This window comes from Molothrus aeneus, chromosome 8, assembly GCF_037042795.1.
Source record: "Molothrus aeneus isolate 106 chromosome 8, BPBGC_Maene_1.0, whole genome shotgun sequence".
Lineage (NCBI taxonomy): Eukaryota > Metazoa > Chordata > Aves > Passeriformes > Icteridae > Molothrus > Molothrus aeneus.
Window position 1 is genome coordinate 863,980 of NC_089653.1, and position 17,328 is coordinate 881,307.

General features: G+C 41.9%; 1 protein-coding gene across 1 annotated transcript in view; it reads right to left on the reverse strand.

Annotated features, from left to right (window-relative positions):
* CTNNA3 (catenin alpha 3) overlaps positions 1–17,328 on the reverse strand; it is a 431,599-nt gene that overhangs the window by 70,484 nt on the left and 343,787 nt on the right. The window contains exon 13 of the mRNA XM_066555001.1: positions 14,335–14,486. Within this exon, the coding sequence (XP_066411098.1) occupies positions 14,335–14,486 (152 nt within the window). The remainder of the gene's footprint in view (positions 1–14,334; positions 14,487–17,328) is intronic.

Genomic DNA, 17,328 nt, shown 5'->3' on the forward strand with positions numbered 1-17,328 from the left:
CATCACAAAGCCATGCCTCACTGAGAATGCACACTGTAATGCACAGTCTGCTTCTCAAAGTGCAGGTACCACTGCTGTCATCCTGCCCACACATTCCCACCCAGAACTTGACAATTGTTAAGCACAAATTTCAGGTTTAGAAGCTATTCCACCCAGACACTCAGACAATGGAAATAAAACCACCCTAGCCATGAATTCTGTATCCATTGCTTTCATTCCTGCTTTTAATTATCAAGAGGCTTCAGATGCCCAGAACACACATCCACCCACCCTCAGCCATTCAGTAACCAATAATGTCCAGGTGAATGATCAGTGCCAGCTGACATAGAATTAAGGAACCCATTAAGGCCATCACTGTGCAAACCAGCCTTCCTATGTCCCAAATCACTAATTTCATTCTGCTTTGGGAAGCTGAGAGCATTCATTACCAAGCAGGCTCTCCAAGCAAAGCAGAATTAAACACACATAATCCCCCACAGCTGCCCCTCAAAGAACACTAGTTTGGGTCTAGCTTCTGAACAAATTAGTTATTACATAATTTTCTCAGAATTTTTGTAGATGCTAAAATTCCTGTTTGTCTGTGAAATTACTTCTTTCATCTGGGAAGGTTTTGTGAACAAGTTCTGTGAAAGTCAGAATCCTCCCCTCTAAGACATCAAATGAGAAAGTTATTCAGATCAGTACTTTGCACATTTTTCACAATATGCAGCTTTGACAGCCTCTTCTGGCCAGTGAAACAGGAGAGACTCAACACAACTCTGTCATCTGCTAACAGACTGACAGATATAAAACTGGCACAAAGTCAAACACAAGAGCCTTAATATACATGAAAATTCACCAAAATCTTATGTATGAAATTTGGTTTTCATGATGTCCAAACTGAATCTTCCCCTTGTAATCAGAGTTTATTCTGTTTCTATCCATTATGAATACATAACAGAGTTTTTCTCCAGTCCTGTGCAACAACATTTTACATCAGTGAAAACAGCTATCCCATTTTCTCTGCTCTCCCCTTTGGTTCTCTGTTCCCTGGGCTAAGTAGGACTAACACATCTGGGTTTTTTTCCACAGGTCACAATTCCTAATGCTCTGGTCATTGCAGCTGCAATAAATCAGAGTGCACTTGTTTGAACAACTAGGGAATTCTGGAGGTTCTCACTATTCATTTTGGGACATAAACCCCTACTTCTCTCATTTTTAACTATGGTACTTACAAAGCTGAATTACTGCAACCAACTGTAACTCAGTCAAACCTTGCTTGGTTGCATGGGCTGAAATTAGTCTTTCAGACATCTCCAGTATTATCTGACTTGAACAGTAAGTGAACAGCAAAGAACTAATAAATCTAAACACAAATTAACCATAAGCATAAATTTAATCAGTAACTGGCATGAATAGAAATATTTTTATCCCACGGCAATAGAGTTTTAAAAATGTACAACAGAACAGAATATGGGTAGTTTCTTTTTGATGCAAAGAGAAAAACACACGTGAAACATACTTGCTAGAAAAGCACTAGAAAGCTAGAAAAGAATTACAGGGGAGCACAGGCTAAAGAGGACGCAGCAGCATCACATTCCTGAGAACAAGGGCAACCAGACTTTTGTAAGTACCTGCAGACCAAAGACAGCAAACCTTCTGAAACATGTCCCCCCTTCAACTGAGACCTGAGCCTCCACTGCAGGTACTGTATCAAGTGCTGGGCACTGCACTTCCCAGAGGAAGGACACACTGGAGAGAGAGCAGGACCCTACAAGCGTCAGCATGACGTGGAAAAAAACCAAAACAACCCCAAACTTCAGGTGTACAGGAAACAAGCAGAAGGAGACCACCCATCCTGATGAAGTGCTTTAAGGTGCCATACGGAGATGTATGGGGTGGATTTAAGGATGAACTTTCTAAAGGGAATGGACTGGGACTGACTGCTTGAAGGCACCTTCCAGTTGCCAGCTGTGGATATTTCTAAGAACAGGTAAGACAAATGAACACTGGGAATTATTTCAAGTTAATCCTGAGCTGCACAGGAGACAGTATTGATAGAGTTAGGTCAGTACCTTTAGAGTTTTGATTGCTGCATTTATCTTAGGTCAGTTAAAAATCAGAATTTATGTTTTAGTTACCCTTTTCCAAAAAGACTGGCACCCTGTGGGGAGGCCAGGGCTTCACAAAAGACAATTCTTTGTAGTTGTCTTTTACTAAGTAAAAGTTTTACTAGTAAAGACTACCTTAGCATGAGGCATGAGAAGAGAATCTGCATATAAACAACACAAGACAAACTGTAAGGTAAAAGGAGAGAAAATGAAAAAGAAATGAAAAAAGGAGGGGAAGGAAAAGAAATGAAGAGGATAAAAAGAAACACCACTGTGTGAGGCAGGACAATGCACAGCTATGCCTGTGATGCAGCACCACGAGTCCTCAAAGAATGCTGTGCTACATCTTTGTGGTAAGCTGCTTGTGTGGGCTGCTGAATGGTCCCTGACAGGAATTTCAATCGTTCCTCTTGCCTTCTCTTTGTGGAGGATGGTAGTTTTTAGCAATTAATACTGCTCAACCTTTTTTCTTCCCCAGGCAGTAGATAAATCTCAGAGCTCATCAACATAGCCAAGAATAAACAAAAAAGGAGCGGAAATGTATCACAGCCTCAGCCCAAGCTCTGCCAGGTAAAGGCTGCCTGCCAAAGCCCTGAGCTATCTGGCAGTCCCACTGGCTGAGTAGGACTGAACCATGCCATCTCTAAAGAGCCAGGCTGCACGTAGTACTTCCTCCTGAGCTTTCTGGAAGAAAAATATCAGGAGAAAAAGAAGCTTATTACTAATGAACTAAACACAACCTAAAATTTCATCTTAGTTTTACTCTACCAGGTGAGAAATGTGAGAATTTTAGAGGGAGAAAATAGTCCTGTGAGTTATAAATTTAGTATGTCCTACAAATGCATGGTGCAATTTAATATGCTATTTAATAACCCAAACATGGAAACAAGACCAACAATATAGCAGCAACCCTATCAGACAGGACGATCTTTTCATTCAGGAAAAAATAACTCCCTTTCTGCAGTTAAAGGACAACCAGGGTGAGTCACCTCATTTCTAACCTGTGAATTTCCTGTAAACTGCATGAGCAAATCAAGCAGCCCAGTCTGAGATGGAGCAAGCTGGAAGATGCAAGGTTTAAGGCTGTATTAATGGAATGGAACCACCAAGAAAAGCCTAAGTTTAGGCAGACACAATTTCAGACTTCATCTCTCTTGGGGACTGGCTCCATTTCAGCAATAAGTGATTAGCTGCAAACCCCAGCATTGGTAAATTAATTCCACTGACGTTGCTGTGCTTCAAATCTGGGGAAGTTCTGCTTCTGGCTCCACTTACCAAGGTGACAAGCAATGTTTTATTGGTTCCCTCTGAGCAGCCAGACTAAGCTCCACACTCCCACACATCCAGGGCACCAGTGTGACCTCTTCAAGCACATAACCCAGGTACTTCAATGGCTCTGCCTTTGTGTGCTGCATTCACCATTCCCTCACTAAAACATCACACAATTCTTCATGTCTGTTCTTCATTTGCAGAATGTTACTTAAGTCTCATGTTAGTTTCTTTATGCATTTGGAATGCAGCTTTCCCAAACCCACAGCATTCCAGAGTGCATCTGACACGGCCCCTCTGTGGGGCCAGCCAGGCTCCCAGCCAGGCATGCCCTGCTCAGGTGGGATGCCAGACTGGTTCCTCACTAGGGCAGAAGGGTCCAGTTCCCATTCTGAGGAGACATCAGCAACCAACATACAGCTGACACCTGCTGATCTGATTTCCTCCATCACAAACCACTCACTGATCATAAAGGAGGCAAAAGGCAGGCAGAGGTGTGATGAATACAATATACATAGGCAGAAGAAATATGGATGCCAGCCCTCCACACCAATTACTGTGGCCAAGCCTGTGGCTGCCCTGCCAGCCTACAGAGCCAGGCAGTGAGCTTCAGTGTCTGCACAACAATGAGGGCAGGGTACTCCCCCAGGGGGCTGCCCATGAGCCAGCACAGAACCCAGACCAGCACAGCGAGGACCGGGCTGGGGCCCTGCAGCTGCCCTGGGTGCAGGGGCTGCCTGGGGCAGCTGTCAGGTGACAAAGCCACTCTCAGGGACACGCAGCTGGACCTGTGTGCACCCTTAGGCTGCCATGGCCTCACCCTGGATGCTTCCCAGCAGCTCTTTATCCCTCCCATGGACATGCTCTGCTGTATCCTGACATGGAACTGTGACTCTGCTGTGGGTGGATTTAACACTGTAGCAGATTGCAGGAGATTTCAAAGGCCCAATCACACTGGCCCATATGATCATTTCTTATGTGCTATTTCATGCTGGACCATGTTCAGCAAGAAGGAAGGCTTCTACTTTTGAAAGGAATTATGTTCAACTTCCTAAATAATCTGGTTTTCTCCTATTTTCTGTAATTCTATGATGACTACTTCATGAAGACCAAGATCACAAGGCACCCAGAGTAATAAACTAATTTTAAATTAATATTACTGCTCCACTTTCCTAATAATTGAAGTACCTGTTATAGCAATTACCTTGGAGGCCGTGCTGCTGTTTGCTAGGCTACACTGGAGGATTGGTGCAGTAAAACAGCAATTTCAACCCAATCCATGTGCTAGAGGATGCACAGCACTCCTCTGCTGCAACACACTTCCCTTCAGTACTCATATACACTGATTTTGTTGATAATACAATGAAGGGACTCCTCTGTCTCTATTTTAAGTATAGGCTGTAAGTGCCAGGGTTTCTCAGGAAATTAGGCAGCATCAGTTTTATAAACCTCTACAGAATCTTTTCAGATAAAAAACACTCACAATACCATTTTCAACTTGCCAGGCTCAGTGGAGGATTTTTTTTTCAATTCTCTGAAGAATTTTTTTCCAAGCTTTCTTTTTTTGTGAGTCAGTTTCCCTGTTATCACTATGTCTCCTTACGTCCACCTCCCTTCATCAACTGCATTCCAGCCCTGAGCACACTTTCAAGGAAACAAGTGATTCAAGCTGGCAAGCAATGGTAATTTTAAAAAATGGAAGGAAGCTGTCGTTAAAAGCAGAACCTGAACTCAAATATGCTCATGGAATACTAAGGAATTCTAAGAATAGAAACCAAAAGAACTCAGGGAAGCAATAAAGAACCAATTAATCCCAAACCTTGTCCACTATCACACTGCTTTATCAGCAAGGACATGCATGACAAGAGGACCAGATCAGACCCTGCTACACCAACATGAAAGCACAGAATGATGCAGATCCCAGATCACAGCCTAACACATATCATTCCCATTAGATTTTGAAGCCCAGTGCCATTCTGAACACATTTGTGATGTACCTCACTGCTTTTCTGCACCACACTAAAAAGATCCATCCTACCAGATAAAAGGTTCCACAGTGATAATGGCAATTGAGAAATTTCAGCTGAGCCATGGACCTTACAGATCACTGGGTCCAGCAGTGAAGGGAAACACAGCCAGGCCTGGCCAAGGAAGACCTCAGGGGCAGAACAGCACCAGCACTGCCAGTGCTGAGTGCAGCACCACAGCCACAGCCTGAGTGAGCACTCTGTGCTCTGACAGCTGCAGTCCCCACTCCTGGCTTGCCTTGCTCCTGCTCCAGTGAGCCCCGTGGCAGGAGGCATATTGTAATAGAGTGTCTATGATTTGTAACACTTTACTGTGCTTCCCAGTTTTGGTTCCAGTAATTCAGTACTTCCATTTTAATAGCATAATATTCATTCCATTTCTCTGGGAATATAATTTATATTAGATAGTAAGCACCAAATGGCAAGGAAGGAATACACATCACTTTTTCTTGCTCTAAGAAAAAAAAAAAAAACCCTTAGCAAAGATTTTAATGTTCCAGAAAAAATACTGTTATGTGCTTAAGCTTCCAATGAGCCACTAAACCAGAGCTATCAAATAATTCTGGAAGGTTCTGTCTTTCTGAACGAGAAGAGTAATTCTGTGAACAATTAAAAGCATAATCATGTGTGACACTTGCAATGTAATTTAATCCCTAGACTGGGAAGAACTGACATTTAAAGTAGTATGTGAGTCAAAACTGTTTATGCCATCCATAAGAATATTGACTCCTGTGTGTGACCCGGTAATCCCAGCAGGAGGAGATTCCCATGGAAAGCCATGAAGCCATTTGCTGCTGAGGAGCTCTTATTTCCCAGCCCTGCATGATGCCTACAGCTGTGCAGTCTGGGCAGAAGACAGCCCAGATTTGCCAGGACAGGTAACTGCATGAGGATCTTACAATGGATGCAGTAGGCAGTGGACACCACCACCACTATATCTGCATTAGCATTTCTGAAATAATTTCTTATTTTTGTCTGTATGTACCCATAATGTTTTGATTTTTTCCTTTCTTTTCTTAAACAAAACACAACACAACATCCTTACCATTAGCTGACATCTAAACTGGAAACCTAAGCCAGGCTAAAGAAAATTCCATTTTTTACTGCAAAAGATAGGCCATACATTCCTGTGCTGAATGTAAACAATGAGGCATAAACACAGCCAACAATAGAGAAAGCGTTACAGACTAGTAGCAGCATGAGGTGTAGCAAGCAGCTTCCTTTGATACCTAAATTTAACACACAATTGCTGTATTTGACCCATCAATTCCCCATTACTGTTGTAATTCTAATAGATAAAATCAAAAAGCAAACAGTGAAGTCAGACATGTCTTGAAAGGGGCCCTGGATAACACTCTGCCTTCAACAGCAGGTTGGACCAGCTGATCTCCTGAGGTCCTTTCCCTGAGTGAACCCTCTGTGCACAGTTCTCCCCTCCTTCCCCTAACTGAGAAGAGGGTGAGACAAGTGGAATATGTGACAGTGAAAAGTAAGATGGGGTTCCAAAGATACTGCAGTATTTCTGCCTTAAAAAGAAGGCTCCATTAACCATAATATTTTGACAAAAATTAAAAACAACCAAATAGTATTAAAAGAATATAAAGCAATGGGGGGAAAAGTAGTATGTGTTAAGATACAGGAAGGACAGGTTTGAACATGGCACTGTCCAAGCAGTGAGTTCCTGGTACTACTCCAAATACCCATTCACATTTCCTGCTCTGCAGAGTCACCAGGGGGGTGCATGTGAGCTGCTGCTTTGGAGAGGAAAAAATCTTCCCCACCACTCCTGTACACAAGACTGGCCTGACAACATCCAAGTGCTTTCTCACAAGCTTATTATAGCTGCAATTAGAGGGAGTCTGCTCCTTCAGCACATCCATAAAACAGCACAGGAGTTCTACACACTGTTCCTCAGAAGGAGGGCAGCTGCTTTTGGCACTCCTCTACCACTGCATGATTTCTCTGTACAGAAATAACAGAACACATGGATGTGAAAGGACCATTTTGGAATTGCACAGAGGAGGATGAAGTGGGCACTTATTTTTCTAGTCACTGTTCATTTGGTTTGTAAAAAAGAACCGGGATCTAAAATCAGCCATCTCCCTGTACAGCCTGAGCAAATGCCTGGAGCATGGGAATGGGGCAGCAGTCAGAAAGTTGTACAAAGAACCAAGAAGTTAAGACCTGTTAATTTCAAAGTGCAGAAATGCAGAAGCACACAAAAGCAGATAATTTCTCTTGTCTTTTGTTAGCAAAAAAAAAATAATAATAATAAAAAAAATCACCATTTTCCAACTACCCTGTGGATGGAGTCTGCTTCTACTCTGTTTAAGCAAAGGGGACCTGAAGAAGGGGGAGAGGGGGCCACCCATCCCTGAGTGAAAGAAAATTTTATCTGTGCTCTGGCTTCCCTTCCACTCCTGTGTCTGAGATGGGAAGGCTAAAGCATGTGCTTTTTTAACTCTTCTGTCTCTCTCCCCTCTACCTGAGATGGGAATACACTATCTGTTTTTAAAATCAAAAAACTATCTATATTTTTACTAACAAATTTTTTTCCCTTGTGGAAACACCTCAGCTTTTCAGAACAGGTGCTTGTTATGGCAAATGGGGCAACTCCAAACTAAAGCTATTTCTTAGGGTAACATCCTGCCCACATGTTAAGACAAGTGGATGCAACTTTCAAGTACAAAACAAGAGCTGGGTATTATTAACACATACACTACTGAGCAGCTTTTTACTCTGTAAAGCAACAAAGTCAGCAACACTACCACACTGAGAACCAGAAGTCATCTGATTTGCTGAAGATATTAAAGGCCCTAAACTAATGAAACTGAGACCTTTGAGAGTTTGTTACATTGTACATAAACATGAAATAGAAGCAAATTGACGTGTATAGCAGTTTGCCAGAAAAGAGGGATTTGCTTTATTTATTTAGGAAGACAAACTCTCCTGATACTTAATGGAGATTAGCATTTTTGAAAATGTCTGCATGTTAAATTGAAATGTATGCTGAGTGTGTCCCAAAACTGTTCAGTACAGAGCATTTTGGTAAGATATCTGCAAGGCAGAGTCATAATAATAATGACTGGGTCTATGATGCTAATACTAATATAAATTATAACAAGTATTTGTACATTATGAGAAGGCTTCCCAGGTATACTGTAAAGAACATAGACATTTTTAGAAAATATGTCTGTAGGTGAATTATGATATGAAATGTAATCTATGTGGGATAGTGCTTTAAGTTTTCTCATAATGGTACTTCAAGGTTGGTGATTGTGACTTGAGATGATAAAAACTGTGGGAGGAGAGGGCAGAGAAGATGGGGTTGGGGAACCCTGGGACAAATCAATCAATCATATGTAACCTACACCCTTTATTCCAGGAAGTTCCCTGCTCCCCACTATTTCATTGGATCTCCCCCTAAGAACACCCTCTCCCCATTTCCCTATCACCCCACTCTAAGCCCTCCTCTGTACCCCCTCCTTAGTGGTCCGAAGTGTACCCCGATCCCGCCTACCCCTTCCCCCTTAAAAACCCCGGTCCCGCCCGGGCTCGGGGCTCGGCACCCCGGCTCCGGTGCCCTTCAACCAGGGCTGTAACCCGCGTTCCCTCCCCGCCTGCGCCCTCAGACCTCCCGACATTAAAGCCTGTTGGAACAACACTGGAGCCTCTGAGTCCTCCTGGCTGTGCCATCTTTAGTCAGCGTGATGGTGGCAGAGGCGCTCAGCGGTGGGACACACCAAGGAGAAGGTCTGCCCGCACCCACCCAGTATCGGGGTCACCCGCAGCTGCCCGGGCCCTGAAAACCCACAAAAAACCAAATAACATGGCAGGGACAAGCAGCTGTCAGAAGTTTTTACCTGCAGGGATGTGCAGCTGATTGCAGCACTAAACACTTATGTCCCCTCTTATTTGGGTTCTGTAGCACAAACTGACATTCTCCTTTTATGGGACTCAGGATAACAACCTGAAAAAGGAGGAGGTGTGCCACTATCCCTGACAGACAACAGGTATTTGTTCTGCACTCTTTTTTAAAGACATCACATGAACACATTCTTCTGCAGTCACACTACATCCAGACATATCAATCCTTGGGTGACAGGACTGAAGCTGCCATGGAGCTGAAGAAGGAAAGGTCCTGTCCTGCTTGGGTCAGAAACAACGAGAAAGTGCTGAGAGGTGCAGGACCAAGTGGCTAACTACTGCTGCAAAGGTTCTGCCTCTTGTGCAGTTGGTGAAGGATAGAAAAAGATGAAGAAAAAGCTTTTTATCAAACTTCTCAATATGAGTTTGTAATGGATTAGCATCACTTCTATATTTCAGACCAACAATGAAGTTTAACCAGACTGTATGAACAGTTCCTTGTCTGTTCCATGAGGTCTCAAGGCCCTTTTGGAAAAACAAACAATAGGACTGCAGTAAATGTCTGCCATTCTCTCATGATTCTCTGTTTTGCTTTATTTTCTTTAACTTTTAAACAGACGTTCAATTCATGCCTGTTCTTGCCTACACTGGACAGGATCTAACTCACTTGGACTACAGAAGTAAAAACAGGCAGAAAACCCTGCAGGTGTAGGATAATTCTGTCATTAGTAAAAGCCATGGTAGAATTTAAACTAGACACTCAGTAACTGGCTGAAAGGTTTTCACCACTTGCTACCTTCCTGTCCTAGAGGTCCATGTTCTAAAACTTCCTGTAACTCTGCTGGGTGTAAGATAATGAATTCTGCTGTGATGTCTCTTACTGAGAGAAATCGAGTATACTGAAGAACTCAAGCTCTGTTAAGGATGAATTGTTACATTTCTTTAAAACAGAACGAAAAACCATGCCAGATTTGCAACCAACAAAAGAAGTTAAAAAGGGAACCCATCCAAGGGTATTCTGAGAAAGCCAAAACATATGAAAAAGCATTTATGCTGTAGACTTTTGAATTGTACCTAAACTGAGTCTGACTTTCCAAAGGAAATTAAAACACACAGTAAAAGACTGTTGGCTAAAGAAACAGGAATATTAGGAATTGATTGGAGGTGTAGGGAGGATCTAGTTGAATAAAAGTATCTAGGTAAGACAGAAAAGAAAAATGAATGCTTTGCTTCAGTTTTCACAGTTTTCAGGGGGGCTGGGGGATGGATATTCCATACATCTTGGTGCAGGGAAATCAAGGAACAATGTGCAAAACAAACTCAAAAAGCCTAATACCATAAACTCTTGAGGGAACCTATGGTCTCCATGCCAGAATTCTGAGAGAAACAGCACAGAGAACAGCCATTCAGCAGAAAGGATTTTTAATAAATATTTTAATGTGGTAAGAATAGCAATTTCAATACACACTCTCCATTTCTCACAAAATTAGAGAACTTGGGTCCTCAGTCACTGCTTCCATGAACATAAGTATAGTAAAAGCATCTTGCATAGAGCATATGAACCCTTTGCCCCCTTCTTTGTCTCTGTAAAACCTGAACAGCTGCTCACTTGTTTATCCTCCAAAAAGAACAAAGAATTCTGTGAAACTTTTAACTTGGTGACTTTGTTTCCACTGTTCTTGGGATAATTGCTAGCATGACTATTAGTGCTCTAGTTACCAGCAGTTATTATTCTTTTGAAGTCATTCCTTTCCACTAGTTTATACCCTAATGGGGTATTGGTAGCTGTTATTTCAATCCAGCTGTCTCATATTTTTCAACTAAAAGCACCTTCATACAGAAGCTTTTTAAAAAGTTCTACCTATAATCTTAACATTCTGCAGCATTTAATGTGTATTGTCTCAAAAACCACCAACCTGTCTCCTTTGACTTTTCTACATATTTTACATGGAAGAATTGCCTTTAATTGTACTATTTAATCTAATCTATTTCTGTAGCATCAACATCCTGATTAAAATGTTATCCAGATAACGTACAAATGCTCCTGTTCAAGATCAAGCCCACAAAAATCTCTAAAACACAACAAAAATGGGATCCTTAGAGTCAAAAAATGACTGAGAACTGTGGATACACCCTGGATCAACTATCCAGTTATTTCTCATTGACAGCTGCCTCTGCATCAAGCAGTCCTTGCAAGTAAACAATGAAAAGCATCTTGAGGGGAGCAGCCCCCTGATGCCCAGAGGCATTTCTATTACAGCTCAGCAGTACCACACACCAGCCACTGTGTAGCTGCTCTCAAGTGTTGCCTCATACCTTGCAGGACTGCATGAACGTTTCACATATCTTTGGTTAAGCTTGGACATTGAAATGCATAGGTGGTAATTTGCATTAACAATAGCATTGGGCAGCATTTTACATTTAAGAACTCTATTTTTAAAATCATTCTTTCTGTGTAATTACATGTTTGAAATGCTTCCTGAGAAACTGAACTGGAGAATTTCTGCTTTTACTGCCATGTTGAAAAATTGCCCCTTGTGAATGAGTGGCCTCATCTATTTACATCTCCCAATTGTTTTTTGTCAATGAGTTCTTGCCCTGATTCAGTCTGGCAATCAATCCCCTGTAAGCAGCACGGGGCCATTCTCTGGCACCAGCAGCACGCTGGCCACAGAACATCTCATTTCCTCACCTTGGCTGCTACACTAACAGTGCATGTCTGAGTAACCCCCAGATCCACTAAAGCTTCTTCCAGGGAGCTGGCATTGTCTGGAAGATACCTAACCAGGAATGCAAACACATCCTGACTCAGAAAATGAATGCCAGGCTTTTCTCAGCACTCTCTGTGCTGGTAATCACTGTCTCTAAGGGATGCTGGAGTAGTTGACTAACATTTCACCAAACCTCAAAAAAACCTTCCCATGGCTGTGGCTGAACAATGGGATTCATTAAGGAGAGAGCTCACATCCTTCCTAACCATTTTTTAAACTCTCCTGAGCTCTTGTCAGGACTTGCAAAGCAGCAGTGGAAGATGGCCCTGAGAGAAGCCATTCCATGGCTGCTGTGGCCTCAGGTGCTGGGCAGTGGCTCAGGATTTCATGGGTGCACAGCCCAGGTACTGCCCACTGGGCACCCCCTGGGCCTTGGGCCTGTCACAGCCTCAGCACACCTGAGGCTTTTCCCCTCACATTACCTGAGTGACTGTCCAGCACACACACCCCTACAGAGCACTCTAAGGAAATACTGCAGAGCTGAGTCTGCCTCTTCACAGAAACTGACTGAAGCTGTGTTACACTCCTCAGTGCATTTCCCAATTCCCCAGAAATGCGAAACTCCAGAAAGAAATATACAGTCATGATCATGGAATTCAAACATAAGACAACTGGACATAAAGAAGACTCAACTCACTGAGAAACAGAAGCAACTTTGTAATTCTAAAAGACCCAAGAGCTCCTGAGTCAGTAAGGGAGGGATGAGCAACACAGGCATTAAATGAAGCTTACCTGGAAAAAAATGAGATGTCCTAATGAAAACTTCTTAGCCTGTGCTCACTGACACACGAGCTGATCTGAGGACCTAAGAGAGCATCACCCACAATCTGGTTTGTTTGGTTTAGACCTACATCCAGCTCACAAACTCTTACTGCTATGGGACACATGCTGGATGTTTCAGGGTCTCTCCTCAGTATACAAACAGTTTCCCAACTGAAAACTGCAATAAGGATGAGACACTGTAATCATTCTGCACATTTGAATTCCTACTTTACCTTACACACTGCAATATGTTAAGACTAATGTTCTTCACATTAGAATGGTTTTGGTTGGAAGGGACCTTTAAAGGCCACCAAGTCCAACAGCCCCTGCAATGAGCAGGTCAGTTTGCTCAGAGCCCCTGCAGCCTGGCCTGGAATGCTTCCAGGGATGGGGCCTCGACCACCTTGCTGGGCAGCCTGTGCCAGTGTTTCACTGGCACTCACATTGCAATAAATTTCTTCCTTTTATCTAGCTAAATCTCTCCTCTTTCATTTAAAATCATTACCCCTTGCCCTATCACAACAGGCCCTACAAAAAAGTCTGTTCTCATCTTATTTATAAGCCCCTGTAAGTACCCAAGGGCTGCAGTATGGCCTCCACAGAGACTTCTCCAGCCACAGCTGTTCCTTGTGGGAGGCGTGCTCCATCCCTCTGATCACTCCTGTGCCACCTCTGCACCCACTCCAACACTCCCTGTCCTTCCTGTGCTGGGAGCCCAGAGCTGGAGGAGCTCTGCAGGAGGGGTCTCACTGAAATGGAGTAGAGCAGCACACCCACCTCCCATGAGCTGCTGGTCACGCTGGGCTGTCAGGGGTTTGTATTCACAAGAAAAGGAATCTGCTTCCTACCATGTTCTCAACTGCAAAGTCAGCGCAGAAGATAAACTTTCTTTGAAAAATCTATCTATATTATTAATGATTAATCTTCTAGTAAAATGAAATTGCTGAACATACAGACATTGCAGCTCAGTTGTTTATCATTCTTTATGAAAATATTTGGGGGAAATTCTGCATCTGACAAAATTCTGGCTTGAATTTTAAAAATAAGCTGCTCTGATTCAGTTTCTGAACTTCAGGAAAAACATAAATGTAAGCGCAGTGATTGTAATTGTGTGAGACAAAGAAATCAGGTTGAGTCTTCTGGTGTAAGGCTGGAAGAACTTGATATGGGAATATCAGAATCACCTGGAAATACTCTCTCTCCTACATTCCACAGGTTAAAGCTGAAGAACTACAAGATTTGGTTTGGTAGCTGCAAGTTAGTAGTTAATGAAGAGAACAAAGATCTTTACCAACCAAACAAAACAATGTATTTTTAAAGAAGTAAAAACATTTTTGTGCAACATTCTGACGTGGTACTCAATGCAGTTCTAGCCTTGTGGAGTTACAATCACACGTTTCACTGTAACCCAAGCTTCCCAGCCCAGTTCAACCTGGATATGAGCTTGGGGGCATTTATCACACACACAGTTCTGAGTGCTCCCAAAAATGTCCTGACATCCTGACCCATCTCAGCCATCAGTATGAAAAGAACAAATTCCAGACTTACCCGAATCATCATGACGGAGCACCTGATGTTGTGAATCGTATCATACACCTTCTTGGAAATGTCAACAAACTGGTTGTCATCAAACAGATGCACTGTGCTCTTGCTTAAGCTCTCCAATGCAATATTTACTTGGCTAATAAACTCTGGAATCACTATTAAAAAAAACACCAAAAAACAACAAAATTCAGTGAGCATAAAAGAAAATGTAGGTTTTTTTTCTTTTTGGAAAAACACCTGACATTGATAAAAACTTTATTTTCTAAAAAGCATTACAATAATAGTGCAATTACTTTTAAGTGAGAATACATTTGTAGTTTTTATCACAGTTATAAAAATGCACATGGTAAGCACATAAGCTGTGGGTGGTTATACAGTACTAAAAGAAGAAAGAAGTTTTAAAAGAGGAGCTGTGGAAGCAATTGTAAAAATTTGTTGTTGATTTCAATAGCAATTTTACCCAGAAAATCAGGACGAACAACGTGGCTTAAAGTTGGAACCACTGCTGAACAGACTTCCACTATTTCCTAATCTGCTTTCAGTCTGAATGGAGATGTAACCAGCAGAACACTGATGTTTATTCTTCAGCTGAGCAAGTCCCACAACTGCAACCCGAATTTACCAGGGCAATTTATCTTGTTTGAATCAAACAAACTGTGCATTTTGAGCCAGTTAGATTTTAACCTGTGCTTTATCCAGAAGGCCTGGGGGTTTTCTGCTGCTGCCCCAGGGCCTTGTTCTGCATGGTGGCCTGGCAGCACTGCATTTCCCTCAAGCCTTCACACCACCCTGAAGCAAAGGAAACCCGGCACAGAATACGGAAGGAATGCAGATGGAAAATCCATCACACACACAGAAGGACCTCAAACAAGCCCAGACCAAACTCATTTCCTATCACTTGGAGTCTGAGGACATAGAAGAAACAAATGCAAAAGGATAAAACTGAACTTGTGTAATATTCAATATCAGCAACAAACCTCATGGTACTAAAGCTCTCTCTGGCAATGTGTTGATTTCAAACACTAACATTGTTTGTGTTCCACCCTCCACTCCCCAATTCCACACTGTGCAATTCACAAATCCCTAACGCATGAAAGCACTACTGCTAATACAACTGATGTGGAACATTTCAGGCAAATCTTGAAGTATACAATAAATCTGTAGGCAGACAAAGCTTCAGCTGAAGACATGATGATTTCTGAATTAGAAAACCTGGCAACTTCGATGCCCCAATAATGCTTTCCTCCCTAACTTTGATGAGGAGACCCACATAGCCCTTGGAGACAGTTAAATTCATTCTCAAATTACAGTAACTTCACTGTCTTTGAGCCAACAAGTAGTTGCCACTTAATTTGAAAAAGAGGGTATTTAAAATCAGTGCCTCTTCAGAATATCACTGGAATTGTCACACCTTCCAAAAGGTCAGTGGAAAGATTTATAATAGTACAGAAAAAATACAAGACATTTTTCATTTGCAATCACATAAAATTATTATGGAGAACAAGTGCCTATTTATTGCTTAAAAAAATAAATCAAAGAACCACCACTGAATGAGAACTTTTCATCATTTTGAAATGGTTTTCTTTCTAGTTAAACAAAGATTTTGGCCTCTAGACTATCAAAATAATTCTAAGTGGAGCAACCCAGGCTGCACTTGAGTACAGAACCACCACCTCAGGGCCCCCCTCCAGCAGCATTTCAGATGGGGCTTTGCAGCAACAGCACTTTTACACAGACAATTAAAACACAAGACTGTACTGCAGTTCTAAAACATGTACACACCAACTGCTAATGAAGTGTGAAAATACACTTGGGCTATCAAACAGGCCTTATTTCCTGCTCATTTTCCCTGTAAGTGATAGGACAATTCCATCAAATCCAAGACTACTGGGATTTATTTCAGTTTTGAGCTCCCAACCAATGGCTAAAAAAGAGCATTTTGGTGCATATATGAGCTCCTACTCATGGATAACTAACATCCAAAATACTTTATAGACCTCGAATAGTCAGGCAACCCTCTTAAATACTGCATTAAGTGGACTGAATTACACCAATAATGTGCATATTTCCTGTACTTGGCTTTATTTTTCTAGGCAGCCTAAATATAGTAGAGAAGTGGATGCAACTGAGAATAGGAGGAAATTACTTATTTTTTCAGTCTTTCAAAAGCAAAATCAAACAAGTAAAATTAAAAATATCAAGTGTTAGACAACTGAGAAGTACTAAATTTTTATGGGGATTTGTTTGTTTTATTTGTACATTTTATTTCTGTTTTCTTTGTGTTCCATTCTGTTTCTCCTGCAACAAAAACTAAAAGCAAATTTCAATATGAGCATCTGTAATCCTGCTTTCCCTGAGAGGGAAGGTGCAGAAAGGAGGATGTTTGGAAAAGACCAATATGTTCATAAGCATAATGTTCAAAGTCCCTAAAGTAATTAAAGATTTCACACTATCAAAAATACATTCTTGAAATTAACCTAATTTGCTTTAAAATTCACCAAGTGTTTCCTAATTCCACTGTTTTTCTAAACAATACTTTTCATATTTCCTTGTAGGCATATCTTCTTAGTCCTCTAATGTTTTTGCTTGATTTTGTAATCTTCAATCAAAACCAACTAATGAACCCAGTTTGTAGTTTAATAGCTGTCAGAGCCCAGCTCTTCACATAGAAAACTAAACTTCACTAATCCCTTTTTCCAACTAGCAACTCTGTGCCTGTTATTTTTAACAATAAAACAATCAGGAAAACAGATTCTCAGCTTTGCAGAAGCCACTGCCAACAGGGGAAGCAGGAGCCACTGTGCTTGCCCCTTTTACTTCAGCTGGGTTAAGTGATTATCACCACTTCAGCCACCACCAAAGCAGCTTACAGTGAAAAACCAACAGGCTGCAAAGCCAAACCATCCACGTGTCCAACACTCACCTAAAGAGTGTCTTAACAGAACAAACACACCTACCAGACATGAACAGTCACCACCTCCTAGAACTGACCTGAAA